General features: G+C 35.4%; 1 protein-coding gene across 2 annotated transcripts in view; it reads left to right on the forward strand.

The window, feature by feature from the left end:
• The first annotated feature begins 1,445 nt into the window (after window positions 1-1,445).
• The window catches only part of LOC115228102 (golgin subfamily A member 2), a 94,651-nt gene continuing 73,408 nt past the window's right edge, over window positions 1,446-22,688 (forward strand). For both annotated transcript variants that reach the window (XM_029798767.2, XM_029798775.2), the window contains exon 1: window positions 1,446-1,595. In XM_029798767.2, coding sequence (XP_029654627.1) covers window positions 1,533-1,595 — 63 coding nt within the window. In that variant the 5' untranslated portion in view covers window positions 1,446-1,532. The remainder of the gene's footprint in view (window positions 1,596-22,688) is intronic.

Here is a 22,688-nt window from a genome sequence, read left to right on the forward strand (position 1 = left end):
GACTTCCAGACAAGATGGAAGAACTCCATCCTCCTGTCGTGAAGGAAAAGAAGACACGTAAAAAGAAGAATGGGACATTGCCGGTGGTTGATGGTGAACCACTGGCACACCTGGAAACTTTGTCGGTGGGATGTGTGCCACCGACAGAGAAAACAGCGGTCCCTCCCAGAAGGAGGTGAGATGATTTTGTCATCTTCTTCCAGAAGGGAGGGGCAGTACAGAGCTTTGTAGAGAAGCTGGATGACCGGAGAGAGGAGCCCATGCTCTGGACAGAGGATGAGGATTGGCCTTCGCAGGTGACTACGAAGATCATATCAGATGTCGGTATGTTCAGAGAGATGGGAGCCTTCTCAAAGGACATGTTCAGTTTTGCATTCTGGGGCTCCGACCTGCATCTGGAGCAGTGCCTAAGGGTAGCATACAGCCTGGTCAGGGAGGAGGATGATTGAGTTTTGTGAACTACGTTATTATTTGTAATGGATTATGAAGTCCAAAAAATTGAAAAAATTGTAAAACCTGTAAGAGGTTTAATACCTCGTTTTGTGTTTGTCTTCTCCCATCCTTATCATCCTTGTTTTATTATCATTCATTTCATTAATGTCCTTGTCTAGCCCGCAAAGCTACTATACTCTATGTACTGCCTTTATGGCAAATATAATGAAATAAAGTAGCTTGCTTACCAACCACATAGTTCCGGGTTCAGTCCCACTGCATGGCACCTTGGGTAAGTGTCTTCTACTATAGTCTCAGGCCAACCAAAGCCTTGTGATTGGATTTGGTAGACGGAAACTGAAAGAAGCCTGAGGTATATATATGTATGTATGTTTTTGTATATGTTTGTGTCTGTGTTTGTCCCCACAACATCGCTTGACAACTAATGCTGGTGTGTTTATGTCCCCGTAACTTAGCGGTTCGAGAAAAGAGACCGATAGAATAAGTACTGGGCTTACAAAGAATAAGTCCTAGGGTCGATTTGCTCGACTAAAGGAAGTGCTCCAGCATGGCCGCAGTCAAATGACGGAAACAAGTAAGAGTATATGCGTGTGTACCGGTTTAACGCATTAGGCGTTTGTGGAAAACTGTAGTTCGGAAAGTGAATGTATACAGGATATCAAGTGTAAAACATATGCTATATATCACAAAATGTTTTCAGACAAAGTGAAATACAGTTTTCTTTTCTGTTTAAGAGATAATTTAAGGTTTACAGTAATTCTTGAAACTCAAACTTTGATGTAAATGTCATTGCAGGCGTGTTATGTGTAACAGCAAACTAACCAATCAGATATCACCACTTTAACTTCATCCTAGTTACGCCTAACTACAAAATATTTATTTAAAAATATATATATCTTCCTAAAAGCTAAACAATTTGAGTAAAATAAACCATTTTATAATTTTTCTATATTAAAAAATATTGTTTTAGATGTGTTGAATTATTCACTGCTTTGTTGTAATGAGCCGACTTAAATGCGGTCCTGCAATGAATGCGTCGTGTCAAAATCAACAGAGAAGTTTAGTGTGTGGCAAGCAAAATGGCAGATGTTGTTTCTTCGACATTATCGAAGAAGGATAAATTAGCAGCTGCAAGGAAAAAAGTTTGTACATTTTATTTCTTTTTTACTTCCTACCTTATATCTTCAGGTTTTAACTTATGTTGTCTTTTTTTGTATGGTTTTTATAATTATATTTATGCTTTTTTTTTCTACGGGCCGAAAATTCTCTCGCGAAATATGTTTTTTTCCTTCAACGTTCGTGTTAATTATACTGGCATTTTATTTGTTAAACGTTGGTCGGTAACCCTGGAGAAGTCTTTCAGAAAATTGATTACATTTGACCTTTAATTTTCTAATCGAATGTTTGTCGAGAAATGTATTTGAATTTCCAATATTTTTAGTTGTTCTAGTGTAGATGACAACACGTATACCCGTTGGACTTAAGTAGCTTAAATAATTTATGTTTATAAACGTTTATTACATGTCAGCACGAACGGCGACAGTGTTTTAATTATAATTTTGTATATGTGGCACATATTCCTTCGGAAACATAAGTACACACCTCAGTTTTGTAAACTCAGCATAATCTTAATGCATTTGTTCCTCTCTTCTCTTACCTAGCATAATCTTAATGTATTTGTTCCTCTCTTCTCTTACCTGGATAGAGGCTTAGTTAAAGTTATGACATGGTCCAGTTAGCTTCCGAAGATTTATATTTTAGAGTTTAGGCTAAGTACCACATGATTTAGCGGCCCGTACGTCTGTTTACGTTATGTATCGGCTTGCTGTGTCTGGATGGTGCGTTTGTTCTTTACATCTGACCACGCCTTTATTAATCCTGCTCTTATCTCATCCACTCAACCATTCCATTTTTTTTTATTCATTTGATTCAGTTGTATTTTTATAATCTGTTGTGTCTGGGGAGAGTCAATCTCTTTTAGTGCCTTATTATGTAACACACTCACCGGTAAAATTTCCACTTATTTCTTATTTTTGAATATAAATTTTACCGGTGAGTGTGTTAAATAATAAGGCACTAAAAGAGAATGACTCCCCAGACACAACAGAATATGCTTCAACACACGAACTCGTATAAAGAATCTTGCAAACCAAATCCAAAAAACGAAGTATTATAAGTTACACTTAAGAGCACTGTATGTGTGTGTGTATATATATACATACACACACGAACACACCCATTTTTAATTTATCTATAATTCTATAATAAAATTGGGAAATTGGTACCTGAGTTATTTTGTTGGTTTTGCAATTAATCAATCGTTGGTAATTTCTACCTATATTATTATTTCTTGTTTCTTTTATTCCATGATTCTGAAGAAGTAGCTTTTAATGTATTTAAAAAAATAATTAAATGCAGTACCTGGATTCCTTTATTCCACCGATTTGATTCACATCACAAGATGGATATGTCACACATTTCCTCGGTACTCTTATTAAAACTAGGCGTGATTTATTTTACTGTCTAATTAGCACTAACAGTAGTTAATATGTTTAATCTTTGTACCTTTCAACAGCTTTTGGTTTGATATGTTGACTAAAACACAACTGTTAATTGTGGGATGTTATAGATGATTGAATATTTGTACTTCCTTTTGGGGGGATAAACGGCAAAGTCGATGTAAACCTAGCAATGCATTTAGTCTGGCGCTGTACTGTATTGGCCATCTCTATCGAAAGATTAGTTGATCGATAATAACTGTCCCTAATGTGATTTACGTGTGATTTGTGAAATATCAATCGTGGTGTTGGTTTTTGCTAATGTTGTTACATGCCAAATGTTATCAGACTTGATCAGCGAACTGTAGTCAACGAAAGTTCATTGATATTTTACTATGAGGACTTTAATCGATCGTATTAACTCCAAATAAGAATACGGTAATTCTTGAAATTACCGATTCCTCTTAAAACCCCTTCTTTGACAGGTAATTTATGGAAAACGAGTGACTAAATGTTTTAGTTGACAACGTTATATGGTTAATTCAAGTTAATACTCAGTAGTGACTTTACCGTTAATTGTTACTTCATCGTGAATAAATCAAACAGGAAATCAAGATTCTTTTATTTTAAAAGCATTATTCAGGAATTTAATTTTCTATTTTCGTCCTGAAAAGAATCTCGTCATTGTAGGCTGATTTTATACTGATTAGACATCTTATAGTATTAATTTTTAGACAGCTTTTTTGATATTGTCATTTATACCAATTTAGAAACTTCGTCCTCATTCTGTTTCATTCCATGAATGAAATACAAAATGCAACTCTTTATGCGAGTGAAAAAGCACAAAAACAAAAAGTTATTTCCCCACTCACTTTTTTTTGCCGTAATAATTGTAAACTCATATAAAATAACGGATGAGATTTGCTTAAAACGTGCTTTCCATTGGGATAACTTACAAAGAAAGCACAACTAGAATGAATCTGCTTCCGAATATTGATCTATGCATGGAATAACTCAGTTCATGGTGGTCTATAAACGAACTTTTCAGTGATTTTTATATATAAGCTTTAAAAATTAGATATTATCTATAAGTATAAATCATTTTATCAAAATATAAAAAAAAAAAAGATGTTAGAAAAAGGTTCGATAATTATTGAATATATAGTAATAGGAATCATTGTAAAAAATGACCCGGGAAGGTGGTAAATAACCGAATTTCACAGCGAAGTAAAAAAATAAGGACCAAAAACTGCTGATATTTTGTCAAAATGTAAAAGATTGGTAACCAAAAGATGCACGTTTCTTTTCCGACTGCAGAAAACATGTGAGGCAGTGTGTCAGTTTTAGCACTTTATTATATAATTCCATTCACATTTTAAAGCGCTTTATATGAATATTAAATTAACTCCAGTACTTGACTGGTATGCTATTTTAACCCCCCTCCCTCGATAACAAAGTTGACTTCAGCCAAATTTGAGCTTCAAATATAAAGGCTGTAACTAAATATTGCGAGCATTTTGTTTCAACTAATGATTCTAGCAATTTCTTGTGCAGTGAGACCTGAATATTGAATATAGAGCCTGAAGAAAAGTGAGTGTGTACTGTTTACTTGATCCAAAAGGTGGAGCACAAATGAACTAAGAGAGCAGCTAGATAAACAAGGTAATGGTTAATATACACAGCAGTGATGACTGCACTAGTATGGACATGATGCAATGAGTGTTGAGGAAGAAGTGATGGGACTCAATCTCAGTGCTGAACTTTCACATGATGTATATATATATGTGTGTGTATTTATATTGTCAACATCATTTAATGTTCAGTTTTCCATACTTGCGTGGGTCAGATGCTCTTATCACCACCTCTTACCTGTGTCCAAGGAAGGGGCTATCTTTTGATAAAAGCCTATGATGTAGTGAGTGAGTGTGTGACGTGTTTCATCTGCTCTACAGAGCTGAACAGTCCAACATAAACTTCTGCATACATACACACACAGGACTGACATCATTTACTAATACCAAAACATTGCCCAAGCAAGGTAATATTTCTTATAGCTGGGCTCTAAGTCTGGAATCGAACATCACTTGTATGATGGTGATGCTTGTTTACTACATTATGTCAGGACATGGACACACACACACACAATTTCAGTTTCCATATACCAAATCTATTCACTGGGAATGCACTTGAGACCACATGATTAGGAAGCAGACTTCTTAACCACACTGCTATACTTGTGCCTATCTATCTGTGAATGTAGCAAGGATGGCATGTGTGAATGACGGAGCCACCTTGAGCATAATCCTAGGAATGAGGGAAAGAAAGGAAAAAAGAGTTACTTACTGTAATGTGTCTTTGTAGGACATTATTGCCTGAGGTTACTGTGGTCTTTTCTGTAGGCTTTTCTTTCCATGGACAAACCTAATGTTTTTTTCTTTTTTGTAACATTTACAATATTTTCTGTGATACGCGATCCCTTTCAATTGGCGCTTTTTGTTTATGGTCCCTTTTGATCGAAATTTTATCTTTCTCCTTTTTCTTTCTTCAAAAGAAAAGCTGTACATTGTATTTTTTCCCCTCTGTTCAGCTCTGTGTGGCAAAGCAACATCTATCTATCCATCTATCGATGCATCCATATACATACATACACTCAGTGACCTAAAGATGAAATGCAAGGTGATTGTAACTTCAAGATTTTGTCAGTTGGTGAAGTAAGAGAAATGGTTAGAATAAATAAATGGAGTGGGCAGACTTATAGGATTAATAAGAGGATGTGTAAATAAGGTCTTAAATTATAAATGTAAAAACCTAACATTTGTCACCTCATCAATTTTGTGATTGAGAAAACTTCTGGTCAAAGACATTCAACTATGATCCTTTTGCCCTTCGCAAAAATCTTGGACTTCATTATCCAGCATGCTTCTTTTTCTGGAAAGAAGAGTATTATTTGAAGGTAATTTTGCTAATATTTCATCAAGTGACTACTCCCTCTTCCCATTGGTTCATCAGTTTTATATTTTTCTGTGGTTTATCAGCAATCCAACTTCAGTCATCCAGCAGAAAAAGAATATCGTATTGCTTTTGGTAAATTTTTTTGTTAAAACAAAAATAATGATTAAGTTTTTTAGCTTCTTAGTTTAAATTCTCCACAAATATAAAATCAGATTAACTGATGTGGTTCATTAAAAACTAACAGTAATGTATTCATTATCATCATTTAATGTTCATCTTACATACTGGCATTGGTTGGAAGGTTTGACAGGAGCTGGCAAGCCAGAGGATTGCACCAAGCTGCAGTGTCTGTTTTGGCATGGTTTTTACAGTTTGATGCCTTCCAAATGCCAAATACTTTACAGAGTGGACTAGGTGCTCTTTACTTGGCACCAGCACTGGCAAAGTCACCAAGCACCTTGCAAGACAACGATCCTTTGAGAGGGATGGTAGTATTGAAGGAGATGGCTCTTTGCCAGGTGATGAGAGGTTAGAATATGGCAGAAGGATAGAAATGGGTGTCTTGTTGTAGAGGAGATATATGATAAACCCAATCAAAAAGTGAGAGAGAACAAGAATGGAAGAGAGCGTAAAGGTGAGAAAGAGCAATAGAGATGATGGCGATGTGCCAGGGCATATTCACATAGTGCAGGGATGAGAATATAAATGAAATGGTAGAGCATTGCCAAGGGTGCATGAGTAGGGAGTTCATGTGAATGCAAAATGGCCAGTGGGGTAGGGGGATGCAGTAACTGGTGAAACCTGGGTGTGTAGGAGTGGGGACAACAGGATAGCAATGATACTATGGGTAGGGCTGGGAGGACAGGATTGGGCTGCAGGAATAGTGCATGAAAAAGAGGAAATGTGAGGAAGAGAAAAGATGTAGTTATATTTATTGGAGTAGTGTGTGTGAAAAATTTAATATTACACATGGGTGGGACACAGCATTCACAGAACTCAGTTTCGTTGAGGTGGACAGGTCTTCTCAAGAACCTCATATTGTCAGATATGTTGGTCAATTATCAGCTCTGCTGTGAGGCCCAACACCTTGAGATCGGTCCTCACTACTTCATCCCATATCTTTCTGAGTTTCCCTCTACCACAGGTACCATCCGCTTTAAGTGATCAGCACTTTATACAGCTGTCTTCATTCATACGTATCACATGTTCAAGTCAGCATAGTCTTCTTGCTTGCATGTTGCATCTCATTCCTCTTATGCCCATCTTTTCTCTTAGCATATTTACACTTTGTTGTACATGCACACTGATGTTGCATATCCATTGGAGCATACTAGCTTTATTCCCTTTAGTCTACACCTGTCTTGTGCATTCAAAGCCCATATCTCACTCCATGGAGTATAGCCATTATACAGTTTGCCTTTCACTTTGAGGGAGAGTCCTTTTCTTGCCAACAGAGGTAATAGGCCTCTAAGCTTCCATCCTGTTCTTATTCTGGCAAGAGCCCCCACTACTGTTAATTTGGTCACCTAAGTAACAGAAACCATCTTCAAGCTTAAGAGAGCCTCCTGGGCATTTGAAAAAGTCTAATTTCTGTTCTTAGCACTTATTGTTCCTGCACATCTGCAATCATGTCAGCTACATTTTACATGCTCAAAAAACGCCTATAATTTTATGAACTGTCTCTGATTTCAACAAATTTTTTCTACTTCTACACTAAAACCAATGGATTATATAAGGAGGGAGCTTCTTGCACAGCATTTTTTGTTATATACTTAATTGCAATAGTAGCTTTTCCTCATTGTTGCAGCAACTGGAGATTGGCTTCGTTTTGTGATATAAATTTTTGTAAAGATTCTTGTCGTATAATATACAAAATTATATTCATTGTTTTTAGGACATACATGCATGTGCATACAAGTATCGGAAGTTATTGGTTATTTAGTCCTTGGTCAGCTCTGACCAAGGAGACATATGATCAGTGGTATTCCAGCTATGACCCTTCCATCATTTTTAGAGGTCTGTAAGACTATATTATTCCAAGGTGACCTTTTTAAGGCTGAAGGATGTGATTTAAAGATTTGTCTGCTATTTCTTGTAGGTCAAAATATTAAGAGTGTAACAATGCAACCCCTTTGTAGTCAATTATAAAAGCTTTGCTCCAGTAGGCCTACATAGAGCCATAAAGCATGAAAGTTCATAATTTATTTTATATTTTCATGTTTTACATTCTATTTTCCATAGGTAAAGTTGGTAAGCCATGACAGATTGGGGAAAGTGTACAATATCACTTTTAACCCTTTCATTACTGTATTCATTTTGAGAAGCTCTGTGTTTCTTTCAATTACTTTAAATGTAACAAAGAATTTAGTAAAATAACTTAGTTATCTTTCAGCTAGTGTTAGGAATGTAAATTGTGACTAAGGTTTGGCGGAAGATTTTAATTCAAAACTTATGAAAATAAGTCATTTGTACTCAAAGCCAGAGTCGGTTTCAGCTGGATTGGTTACGAAACAAAAACTAGAAAGAAGTACACATAAAGAACAGTTAAAGGTTTTTGTTATGTCTTTTTTTTATGTAGCCTCTATGAATTGGAATATTTATTATTTGCGAATGCTTTAAAATATATTGCACCCCCAGCCTCAGTTAATTAAGTGGTTATTGTATTGCTTGCTATCTAAGCAGTCTGAAGCAATAATGACAGTAATAAGGTCTTAATTTTTCATCGGAAGTCTAACCCATTTGTTCCCAACTTATGAATCTTGCTCATCTTTCTTTCGCAAGGAAATAGAAATATATGTCTGATCATTTTGAAATTCCTTGACTAGCTATGCAACAGTTCTCACTGTTGTATCTGTCCTTTCTTAACAGATTGTAGGTATTGCCTTTTCTTCCCCAATTCACAAATAAAGGAATATGATAGAATATTGAAGTACAAGCATGGTTGTGTGGTAAGTTAGCTTTCCAGTGACATGTTTTTCCTGCATATTCCTTTTGGCAAATGTTTTCTACTATAGCCCCAGGCTGATCAAAGCTTTGTGAATGGATTTGGAAGATGGAAACTGAAAGAAGCCCATTATATATAGATGCCATCATCATCTTCATCATCGTTTAACATTTGCTTTCCATGCTGGCATGGGTTGGACGGTTTTATATGAAGCTGGTAGCAGGGAACTGTCCTAATTCCAGCTGTCTGTTGAGGCATGGTTTCTACAGCTAGAAGCCCTTCCTAGCATCAACCACTTGGGTGTGCTGGGTGATTTTTATGTGCTACCAGCATGGGTGCATTTATGCAGCACTGCTATGGGTGCTTTTTAAGTGACACCTGCACCTGAAAGGTGTGTGGAAGACAGCAATTTTATTTAACTTGATGTGTCTTATGAAGTACAGCAAATTGCTACATCTCCCAGTCCCTTGTCTTTTCCTCTGCTCAGCGTCTGAAATCCTTTCTCACCACTTTGCCTCATGTTTTCCTGGGTCTACCCTTTCACCAGTTTCCCTCTACAATTAGAGCTCAGCACCTCTTTATGCAGTTATCCTCATTTTTTATTGTCACACACTAGTTGTAAATGAATATTACCTTTATGCAAGCAGTGTCCATTGTTTCCAATCTTTTGTGAATATATGTTTAGCCATGGAGAAATATTACTTTACTAAGAACAGGTGAAGGTTAATGACAGGAAAGGTATATGGCTGTATTTTTGTAATTATTAGGTAATTGGAGCTAGATCATGTTGATATTTTGGTGAAGTGTCCTTGCATGACATTTATTATTAGCACATGAAGTATATAGTTTTATTCATTTAGCTAGTTTTGTATTTTGGCATGATTATATTTTATATTGACCAGTTTGCTGTAAACTTGTGTGCATTAACTGTTCCAATGAATAATCAGGCCATTATTTTCATCCATCAATTCTCCAACTCGCTAAAGGATTTAAGCCAAACTTTGTCATTGTCAAGGACATAGTGCAGCAACAGTAGTAATGTTTTATGAACTGTTAATCTTTTAACTAGTAGGCCATAAATCTAACAACTTGTCTTGTTGAAACTCTTATAAACATTATCCAACACTAGTCCTCATATTTGTTATACGAAATTGTTTTTTCCTACTCACCCTTTTGTTACTATATATCTATTGAAATACATTACATTGGTTCAGTTAATATGCAAATATGTGGCTACTCTGTGACACCTTGTGCAAGTATCTTCATTTATAGTCTTGGGCTAACCAATACCTTATGAATGAAGTTGGCAAATGAAAATTTTGTGTTTGTGTGTCAGTGTATTAAGTGCTTGTGTGTCTGTGTGTGTGTGTGTGTGAATAATTACTTTCCACATGCTAATGTATGACACGTTGCACTGGAAGTGATGTCCTGTCACTGTTTCTTGTAACTTTGTCACTTGGCAGTTACAACATGTAAAAACTAGTAGAATAATAGTATTTTACTTAAATGGGTATGTTAGCAACAGGAAAGGCATCCAACAGTAGCATACTGCTTCGTATAAGTGTTGTCCAACCCATACTAGCATGGAAAAAGTGGATGTAAAAATGAAGACATGGGGACTGAAATGAAACAAATGCTTTGTTTATATAATGGTGACAATAATATATCAGAATGCCTAAAGGTCAAATAGCATAATGTGAGAAATATATTTGCTTTAGAAGCATTAGTCATTGTATGCAAATTAGACAATATCATTAGTATTAAGATGTAAAGAAAATGGATAAGAGATTTGTTGCTGAGATTACATGGAAAACAAAGAGGCTGATGAAGAGCTGAGAAGTGGTAGTTTTTAAATTAAATTGTTTTTTTAAATAAATATTTTAGTCAAAGGTAGAGATGCAGTTTCCTTGATCTTTGCAGGAAGTCTTTGGTGGGATTAATGTGGCTGATATTAAGCATTAATATATGCAGGGTTGGGGTGTCTGCTTTTAATGGAATAAATTCTACTAAAAGTATCCAATGACCAGGCAGTGGGGTTAAACTGGGTTGGATATTGTATTACATCTTTTGAAAGTTTGGCTTTCCAGGCTAGATAACACAAGAGGAAGTATAAATGTATGCTGTATGTAATTATCCAGCTTGTGTGAGGTTAGGAATAATATTCAATTAGTTGAAATAATGTTTTTAGAATTGAGAATGAGTGTAGAGAAAGAGATCAATATACATGTTGATACAAGTGTGGTATTATGTGATCTTTTATCCTGTTTTGGTCATTGGATGGCAGCCATGCTTGAGCACTGCCTTAAAGGGTTTAGTCAATCAAATTAGCTCCAGTACATGGTTTTTATTCTTTTTAAGGTTTGGTATTTATTCTAGCAGTTGCTTTTGGCAAATTATTATATGGACATAAACAAACTAACACTGGTTTCAAGCAAAGAAGGGAAGGAACAAAACTCACACACAGTGGATTTCTACAAAGTTTCCATCTACTAAATTCACTCATAAGGCATTGGTTGACTTGGGACTATTGTAGAATACACTTGCCCAAGGTGCTGAACAACTAACTGGACTGAATCTGAAATTATGTGGTTGTAAAGTGAGCTTCATAGCCTCATATATTGTCTTACAAGCAATATAAGTTTTATGTAATTATTTTTAAAAATTCAATACTTTTTAAGATTTTATAACTTGTACCATAAACTCTGTTAAATTTTGTAAGCAAAATGAAATAAAAATGAAGTTTAATACTTTTTTTTAACATACAAATTAAGCATTCCAAATATGATGTTTTCAAATTTTGTTATTTAAATATGGCAGTGAAAATTTATAAAAATGAGAAAATGTTCTTGAGCAACTGCAAGTTGATGGCTGGTTGGAAGTTCAATGGGTTGATATTCTATGGAGCAAGGATTAAACATAGTAGGTTAGTATGGAGCCTGGGAAGGGAGACAGAATGACAGGAAAGACAAGGATGGTCCAGCAGTTAGATAACACTAGACGTTTGCATGTATGCTTCTCTAACTAATGCATAGATATACGTAGAGGTGGTATGAGGTTAGCTATCTCTGCTAAGTGGATACTGTTTAAAAGGTACTGTGAATAAACTTGGGTGAATCCATGCTAGTGGATGGTTTTCCTTTTGTATATAACCTAGGATGTTTTAGCAGGGCCACTCCAGATGTGACAGTAATTTTTGCTTTGTTGTAATAAATTCAAAGGTTTTAAGTGAACGATGCCATAGACTAGTAGTGGACGTGCCTTTGAAGGATTGTCATATCTCTATTAAAGAATGTTTCCAAGTTCTCCATTTTTTGAGGAAATCCCAAACCCTAACCCTACTCGCAATACCAGAGGGTGCACACTATCCTACCCTGATGTAATCTCCAGGGATACAGGCATCCAGCAACAGGATCTCCGTAATGCTATGATGGACGATGAAGTCTGGCGTAGCATGGTAAATTCCATTGTCTCGACCATGGTCGAACAATGATGATGATGATGATGAGGGGTCTCAGTTGCATAGGTATGTTGAAGGTTAAGGAGTGAAGTGAGGCGTTAGAGGTGACAACAATTAGATTGTTTATGTACAAGAAGATGAGTGTAGGCAGTATAGCTATAGTGCACACCTGAATTGGAGTAAAATTCAAAATGACATCCCCCCCCACCTATCTTTGCACATATGTGATAGTGCATTCTAATAGGCAGCTACCGACCCAAAATATGAGTTGGAGGAAGACTATATGTAAGAAATTTAGCAAGATTTTCATGTCAGCTGTTTTAGCTGATGTCAAGATCAGTGGCATTGTTTTTGCCAAATTTCTTGAGTATGAGGTACTACTGATGAGTGAGATACTAGACCAGTTCTTCAGTAGATCCTGTCCTATAGGAGCTGTTATAGATTGTCACTTAGGAGGAAGAGTGACAGAGGAGTTGGAGAAGGTGGTTGTAAAGAGACAAACCTAAGAGGATGGTTTCAGTTGACTATTTAGCTGTTTCTGATGGGTCAAAGGTGGAAGCACATTTCTTATCAGGATTAATTAGCATAAAACCAGCAAATCTCAATCAGTCAGCTGATTTGAAGGTCCATAAAGTCCTAGTGTTGATAGTTTTGGGGGAGAGGGGAAGTTGCATAATATATGGATTTAGCTAATTATTGGACAGCTCAATAAGAGCAGAGATGTTAAGGGTTTGATAGAGCCTGGGTTTGGAAATGAGATTAAAGATGTCAATGTATTAGTGAGGAATATGTGTAGAGGAGGATATATTTGTTGTAGATAGCGAAAGATTCTGCATTTATACCAGCAGCATCAATGTAGGAGGAGTATGAAGTGCTAAGAGGTGTTGTAAATATTGAAGTTTCTGGCAGTTATGATTTCAGAGACAAGTGAAGTGAAATAAGTATTCTTAAAGCGGAATGGGTGTTGATTCACCTATTGTTGACATGAAGTTCAGAGTGGGTAGAAGGAATAGAGGAATTTAGAAGAATGAAAAAGGGGAAACTGAGTTATAGCAACTGGAAGTCCTTATTCATGATACCTGGGTGTGTGGTGTGGACACTGAGTTCTACATATATACAAACACATCTTTCAGAGAGAAGTTTTAATATACTGTGTAGTTTGGATAGTAGAGATATTTGTTGGGCGAGACAATGCAAATATTTGAAAAAATGGAAGAGGAAATATTTTTCTTAGATATTTTCATAGGTTTTGGTTTGAGTGTGAAGTGGAGGATGAGATTATTATTCCTGAATCTAATGATTTGTCCCATATTATACAAAAGTTGTAATGGTACCAGTATAAGTAGAAATTTTGAAAATACATTGAAGTGATACACTTAGTTTTCTTTAAATTGCAGTGTCACAATAGTCTTACCCTGTTTAACACTGGCACCTTGCAGCTGCCTTTAGTGGAGTACACTTTGTAATAAGTATTCAGAATAGGTTTCTGGTTTGAGGATACCTCTTCCTCCTCCTCATCCATCAATCTCAGTGGTGCTGTAAAGGGTTATGGACACTGCCATCACTCTTCATTTAAAAGAAAGCAAATATGGTTATTTAACTGAAGAAGAAAAGCATTAAGTCTGAGGCAATTGGGAGTGATCTGCAAACATTTTCATACCTGTACACAGTGCTATGATGACGGTATCAGCTACAGCTGGGGAAGATTTGTCTCAATAAGTAGAGATGTTCAGTACTTTGTAATTGTTTCAATATCATCATCATTTTAACACCCACTTTCCTATACTTGCATGAGTTGGACAGAATCTGTTGAGGTACATTTTCTACAGCTCAATACCTTTCCTATTGGTAACACTCACCTATTTCCAATAAGGTGATATTTCCCCATGATCATACATATTTTCATGGATAATTGGAAATGGACACTGCTTTCATGATGGAGCTCTTACCTACAATCATCATGTGATGTCAAGACAAGGAGACAGTAAAGCATATGCTCTCTCTCTCCCATGCATGCTGATGCAAAATATATGAAAATATGTAGAATTACAATGAAAGTCTGATTTAAAATATTGAACTATTATTATAAATTTCAATATGATTGATTTTTATGAGTATGTGTGTATTTAAAAACTTTCTATTTTTGTGAGCTACCAAAGGAGCTTCTATTTGGTTACTCAGCCAGTTAGAAATGGCTAACAGTTTTCTTAAATTACACTCTACTGCCTTGAATAAAAAGTATTTTGGATGATGTAGTCTTGCCGTACAAAAAGCAAGTTGGTCACAGCTGGAATGCTTTGAATATTGGTTTGATCAATCAAGACTGACTTGGACTAGCCAAACAATTACCAATGTTGCTTTACTGTTTCTTTAATGTCTCAAGATTGAGTTTAGCACAAATCAATACAATATTTTTTAGCTTTCCAATCATCATATATTATTTTATTCTCTTATTAGTAGAAAATTACTGATTGTAAATTCATATAAATAGCTTTATCTTGGAAATTTTCCTTTCCTTAACCCTTTTGATATCAACCCAGCTGAAACTGCCTCTGACTCTGTAGTAAAAATGTCTTGTTTTCAAAAGTTCTGAATTAAAATCTTCCACCAAATCTTAGTCACAATTTATGATCTTAACACTAGCTTAATGATAACTAAGTTATTTTATTAAATTCTTTGTTATATTTATAATTAATTGAAAGAAACACAAAGCATCTCAACAGAAATATGGTAACAAGAGTTAAACAGTTTGGAAAAACATCATTCAGACATCATCCCAATTTTTGAGGTTAAAATGGATTTGTACTGACATAGGGGATTACTGGAAACATGCAAATGCTTTTGTACACCATTATGTCAGACGCGGTTGCAGTGAATCTTGATTAAAGGAAATGGCAAATGAGATAGCTAAGATTAGCAAAGGAAGTCAAACCTTCATGCATAAATTTAGCAAACACAGTATAATATGTGACAGAATTCCTTTAGTGGTTAACTGGCACTGAAATTTTGCTGACATTTCAAAAGTTGCATGAAAGGTACCAGCATGTTGCGGAAAATATCCTTGTCTCAAACAGTTATTTCCTCAGCTGCCTATTGTAGCCTTTAGATGGAATAAAAATATGAAAACTATTGACCTCTTTTTCTGACTCCAAGAAAACTAACATTGGAGTAATCTGCATGCTGTACCTTGAAAAATAATCACAAGAGAGGTAAGCCCTGTTCATTGTGCAACATCATGAGTCAAGTGAATTCCAGTAGGAATCATAACAGAAATGTTATTTATACAGAAGGCAGGACATGTAGAGATTCCCATTTGGTGTATGCGGCAGAATGCATGAAATACAACTTGATTTATGTTGGCTGTACAACAGAACAATTAAACAAAAGATTTAATTAGCATAGATATAACATCTGGCACAATAACAGTAGTTCGACAGAACTTGCCAAACATTATGCTTCAAACGGCTGCAATTTTGAAAAAAACTTGAAAGTGCATATTCTCAAAAACTATTCTGAATCTACTACACTTTCAATGCTCAAAATGCATGAGGAGAAATCTGTTTGCGGGTTATTAACACCATGCCCTGGAGGAATTAATAAAATGACAAGAGAATTTTTTCAAATTTACACGAAAGTGTTTAAATATTCTTAATGTTCTTTTTTTCTTTTTTTTTCTGTCATTTTTTTTCACCTGTTATAAAATTGAAGCTTAAAGACTGATGTCATTCCATCATTGTGTGGATGCTGGTTGCTCTCGTTCATATTTTAGATTTGAATTCGACAAAGACAGACTTACTGTCGAAATATCATTCAACCAATGAAATATCTATTGCAATTGCATCACACTCTTTGTCTTGTCTGTTTATCTTTGTGAAGAGTTACATCCATCCTTTTAAGATATAATAATATAATAGTAATATTACGTTCTTAAATCTCGTTTTGCTTCTCACCTCCCTTTCAGGCTTAATAGTGAAATTGTTATATTTGAAAATGGGGATCTAATTTGACATTACTTGTTTGAATATATTTTACAAAGACGACTACTTAGAGGTATCTAAGGGAAATGTTAACCACCACAAAACTAGCTGTCACAATTTTCTCCTTTAGTTGGACAATCTAAGTTATGGACTGTGTTGGTTTTTTTTTTACTGTAATCCTTCAAAGATGTTTGCTGTGCTTTGAAGAAGTGTTAGTTTCATTGAAATCCTCCCTTTATAGTTACATGGTTATTTTACTCAAATCAGCTATTCAATAGGCTAATCTGTTATTCACACCCATATCTTCTTTGCTTTACATTCATTCTTTAATAAAATCTTTTTTTTTTTTTGTAATCTTATCTGTTGTCATTAGTGTTTATAAAGTATTAGTGCTTTAAATGTTTTGTCTGACAGCTGTTATCAGTTTATTTGGATGACAGCCAAGTTTTTGGTGAATAGTTTCTGCAGCTTATAATGTTATATTCTTCAATTAACAATGAGATGTTAAACTGTACAATTAAAAATACAAAAAAATGTTCCCACTCTCTCATTTACTTGATCTTATCTAGAAACAGTCCACCTATTTAATTTCTAAAAAAAAAAAACTTTAATTTAATCTACTTATGTTGAGCATTTAGTATTTAATTTTGAAACATTAACTTGGAAGCTAAAGAAATATTCGGTCAATTGTTTGATTAGCACATGCTTTAAAGTAAAAACTTTGTAGTTTGTCTTTTTTTCACAGTCCAGTAGCGGAAGGGTGGTTTGCATGGTATTTTTTACTGTCTGAGATTGATGGGTAGATGTAACTAATTTGGGTTAGTGTAGTGTAAGTTTTAATTGTTGCAGTTTTAAGATTAAGATTAAAAAAAGAAATTGAAGGGAGTGCGTATATAGATCTGAGGAAAATGTTTATGGTATCTTGGCATGGGTTGGATGGTTTGACAGTACACAAGGACTATGTCTACATCATGCTCTAGTGTATACATTGGCATTTTTTAGGGCTAGATGCCCTTTTTAATGCCAACCACTTTACAGTGTGTACTGGGTTTTCTCTTTCTACCAGCCCTAGTGAGGTTGGCATGCAGGTAGCGAGACAACAAATGGGGTGGGTAGGTAGGGGACTATGCTAGGAAATGAGGAATACAAAGTTGATTTTTGTGTAATAAAAGTGACAAACGGGGAAAACAAAAGTCGTAAGGTTTGTGAAAATTTGTATCTCACAGCCCATAAGAAAACAATCTGTGTGTGTGTGAGAGAGACTGAACAGATACATTGAGGTGCTTGTTTTAAGAGAATTTTAGGATTAAGAGAGTTATAACATAGGAGCCATTGTTCATTCTGTCAAAAATGAGACTTAGTTTAATATGTTATCTTTATAGGAGTAATTGTTACTCTAACAGTTTTGTCAGCTATTTCACCCCATGTACATAATATATATATATATATATATAACTATTTATTATTTTAAATGAATAATTTTCATCATAATTATCATGTGGTCTAATCGATATTCAAATGATAGTCATTATTTGGGTTGTATGCTTTATAGAAATTATATTACTATTCATTAGATCACTTTGCATTTCCATGTTTTGGGGTTACTTTCCAGTGTGTAACACTTTGGGCAAATTTCTACTCTAGCCTTGGACTGATTAATGTTATGAGTGAATCTTGGTAAATAGAAACTAGAGAGGTCTATTGTCTATGTTTGTTTCCATGTGTCCTTACATTGACACTGAGCTGTCGTTATTTAATGTCCAAGGCAGATTTTTGACTGCTGGATGCCTTGTTTTTAAGTAAGGTAATATTTCCCCTTGGTTGGACATGTTTTTCACAGAAGACTGAAAATGAACAACCTCACTTACATGATAATGATGCTCATTTACTTCCATCACGTGATGTATATACAGGTGCTCTAGCATGGCCTCAGTTAAATGACTGAAACAAGTAAAAGAATAAAAGGGTTTCTGTTTACCTCATCCTATCAAAGGTTTTAGTTAACTTGGGGCTATTTCCTGTAAACACTATGTCCTTAACTTGATGGTTTTGATGTGTGAAGACACTAGTAAAATAAAAAATACCTTACTTAGAAAACAAGGGTTGGAGGCAGGAAGGGCATCTGACTATAGAAGTCTTGTCCAATCCCATACCATTACTGAAAGCAAAAAACAGCAGATGGAAAACCAGTGATAGTGTTAAGAGAATTTCACAGTTGGGTAAGTTATAATATAGGAGCCATTATGTATTGTCAGAGATGAAAACTGAAGTAAATGTTACCCAAATATTGAATTTGTTTTTCAGTCAGTTAATCCCCTCCTGCCACACACTGAGTTATTTATTTCTTTGTGTCATTTCAAAACAATTTTTATCACAAACATCATTTAGTGTATTTCACATTCAGCTATTAGTCATATTGTTTTGGATTCTATGGTCCATAGAAACTAATGATTCATTAACTTTACAATAAGGACATTGTAGTTATTCAAATACCTATGACTAGTTGATATTGTTTAATGGGGATTTTTATTGGTGGCACTGTAGAATTATCAATGGTAAATTATTGTTGTTTATAGTTTTGCATATTAATTGAGGGTTAATGATGACTTATGTATTTTTAGACTTTTCTGTATCTGAATATGGGAATATTTTTACAATTCATGAAACAGGTTAACTTGTTTTGTCAGTCAAGCAAACTGGCTGGATCATGCAAGGCTGCTGCTTTGCTTAGGGACATATAATAATAGTTGTAATGAGATTAAACAATTTTTTTTATTAAGTGGTGTAATTTTTTATGGTGATACTTATCTTCAATATCTGTAGGGAATTAGTGGTGCTAACTGATCAAATGAAATGGAACTGAGTAAAGTCTACAATAGGAAAAGGGCCAGATGGTTGCATTAAATCTGGAAATTTATAGATTTCAATTAATGACCATGTGGTCAGTTTCCACTTTTTTTCATGCTGACCGCATCCCTCAGAAATCTCTCTGCCTACCTACTCTTCATCTTTTTTAAGTTGTCATACCATCAATGTTCATTTAGAATCTCTATATTTTTTAACCACTGAGGTTCTGATAAAACAATGCTTCTTTGATGAGGCCTAATAAGATTGAAGCATATCATACAAAAGATCAGACTCTCTCCCCACTGTAACTCATTCAATTTTCAATTAGGATTTCAAACTTATCTCTCTTACATTTTTTTAATATACAATTAATCATTAAAGCTAACTTTTTTATATTGCTTCACTTAACTACATGTTGTCAGTAGCTTAGTACTTAACCCGCTGTGCCTAATTTTTTTCAAAATATCAAATAAAAGCTAAACAATTTGGTTAAAATGGTTGTTTAACTATGAAAGTTAAAAGATGTTTGTGTTGGGTACAGACAAGAAAATACATAAATTCTCTCAAATAAAGGCTATATTGATCACATAAACAGTATACTTAATATAGCTCCTGATTCTCCAACAGTGAGTTTGTCATGACTGGAACGCCTTTTGTTCAGGTCTTCCAGCTATAACTGATCTGAGACTACATGACAATACCAAAGTTTACTTGAAGCTAATGAGGGAAGGTTTCTATATAGGTGTGAAACCTGCTAGACTGGGGTCAATAAAAAGTACCAATCCAAGATGGTAGACTGGCAGAATTGTAAGAAATTGGACTGGGTGCCTTGCAGTATTTGTTTTGGATCTTTGAATTTTTAGTTCAAATCTCGGTATAGCCTACTTGGGTGATAGACTTAACCTGTCATCCAGTTAATGTCACTACTTTGAGTACCTTTAGCAGTCCACTCTGTGGTAAGTATTTGAGTCAGGTCTCTGATTTGAGGATAGTTGTCTCCCTCCAGCCTTGGGGAATATGTAATGGCTCATGGGTACTGCCTTCCCTCTTGAGTAAAAGATAAAGCAAAAAGTGATTGTACTCTCCCCACCAAATATATGACCTTATGGTTATGATATCATTTTATGTCTATGTTTCCATGTTGGTATAGAATGGATTGGACAAATTTTGGTTCCAGTTGTTATTTGAAGCTACTGCCCTCTTGGGTAGATAAGAGACTACATTTTGCTTGCACCTTTCACTTTTGTCATAGTGTCTATGCTCTACAGAGAGCACTGGGTACAGTTTGTCATGGCAACAACACTAGAATGGTTGCTTTGTCTCCAGTCAGATGAGTAATTTCTCTTCAAGACTTGTCAGGAGAGAGAGAAAATAAGAGGTGAGAATCAATGATAGGAGCAAGGTGATAGTGGGCAGTGATTGACAGCTACCTGTAGATAGTTGAATGGGAAGGAAGCAGAGTGAAGGATGATAGAAAGAACTGAATACAGATAGATCCAATGTGTTACCATCCCTTGTTACACTGATGTGATGAGAAAGCAGTTGTGATAGTAGAGGTGTATAATGAATGGAGAAAGGATGAGTGATTAATGATATTAACAGAGGGAGAGAGAAAGAGACCCATGTATATAATGGGAAGTGACCTAAATATAGATATTATACATACAAACCTTCCACTACCACTATTTTTAGTCCATTTTCCTATGCTTGCATGAGTTGGGTAGGTCTTTTACAGCACAATGTTCCAATATTTCATGGTCTGTTACTGTCTCTTTTGTGAGATTCATTCTTTTGAGATCAGTTTTTACCACTTTACACTATATCTCCCTTGTTTCCTTTTCCCCATAGAATTCATTATCATTACCTCTAAGGTCAAAGATTTTTTATCTTTTAGTGAGGATGGAAGGCAGTGATCATGGCTCTTTTTACAAAGTCTCCAGGAGTGGAAATTTTGTTGCATCTTGCAACCTTTTCAGCAGTTGTTGACTGTCCGTTATTCAAGCTGCAACACAGCAAAGGACAAAAACAAAAGGAACACATGCACACAAACAAACAAAAAGAACACAGTTTGAATAATGGATAGAGTTAACAACTATTGAGTGAAAATTGTATTGGTGAGTGTGTTAAATTATAAAGGCACCAAAGGAGAATGACTCTCTCCAGACAACAGAATATGCTTCAACGCATGAACTCACAAAGAATCTTGCAAATCGAATCCAAAAAAGAAACCTTAAAGTGAAATATTTAAGATAAGTAAACCACAAAGATATTTGGGCTGTAATATTTAAATCCTTCAATAGACTGTTGATAGTTGAGAATATCATGACAATTTTTTAACCTGTGATTAAATAATGCTTTATAATATACTAAGATAGCATTACAATATGTTAGGGGAGTCAACTTTGGCAGCATATCAATGAGTGGGGTCCATCAGGTGGTCTGGTGGGTGCTCTCTTTGATAACCTTTTGGCAACACCAAAGCTCTCCATTTACATGGTCTGATCCATAAGTATCTGGACTGTTGCTATAGTAATGAAGCTAAAACATGCAGAATGAAGCTGCTTGGCACAGATTGACCTTAAACTCTGGTGTGCATGCACACTAAGTTTTAACATCCCAGCTCACTTCCACTGTTTACAGCAGTGCTTGGAAGGTAACTGTGTAATGTGTGATCATCACATTGATCATGACAGAGAAAACTGGACAGAGAATCTGCATCAAATTTTGCCAAAAGCTTGGCAATACCTGCTCAGAGGCCTACACAAAGTTTTCATCATTCTCAACACAATGAAGGACATCTTGTGCAACTGAAACCCAAGTGTTTTTTTTTTTTTATTTTGGTCAGCTGAAAGCAGCTTTGGCACAAACTTGGCAGACACACGTCTCATACCCAAACCTTCAGTGATAATGGACTGAACTGAACCGTAACTAATCTGCACATCTTCTGATAACTCACAGATGGTGATTCGATGATTTCCCCTCACAGCTGCATGCGCATCTGCGATGTTTTTCTCAGTTTTGCTGGTTATTGGTCTCCCAGAACATTCATCAATATTGACATTTTTTTTCAGCCATCTTGAAAATGTGTGAACCACTCGTACACTTGTGTGCAGCTCATACACCCCTCTCCACATACTTTCTGAAATTTTGCATAGACCTCTGAGCAGGTATTGCCATGACAGAGAAAGTTGTCGCTGATGGAATCTCAACATTGAGTTGAAACTTGTTCTGCTGGTTCATTTTCTGTCCATGATCTTGTATATGGACAGTGTTTATATTTAATACTAACAGTGTTGATTAAAATCTATAGCTCGTTCCTCGACCTTCAACAACACAATCAAACCACTCCTCCAAACTGTATAGTTTTATACCTTCAACATCATTACAATTGTCTAGTGAATATGTTGGCAGAGGGTGAATGGGGTGATGTCTGGTAGTATATGAGGGTTGGGTGATGGTAAAGTGTACTAGGTACAATAGTTCCAGTGTGAGCTCTTATAATTAACTTCGAGATGGGCAGGAATGGTTGAGTGATTAATGTGCTTATAACAAAAACAAAA

This window comes from Octopus sinensis, linkage group LG2 (assembly GCF_006345805.1).
Source record: "Octopus sinensis linkage group LG2, ASM634580v1, whole genome shotgun sequence".
Classification (NCBI taxonomy): Eukaryota; Metazoa; Mollusca; class Cephalopoda; order Octopoda; family Octopodidae; genus Octopus; species Octopus sinensis.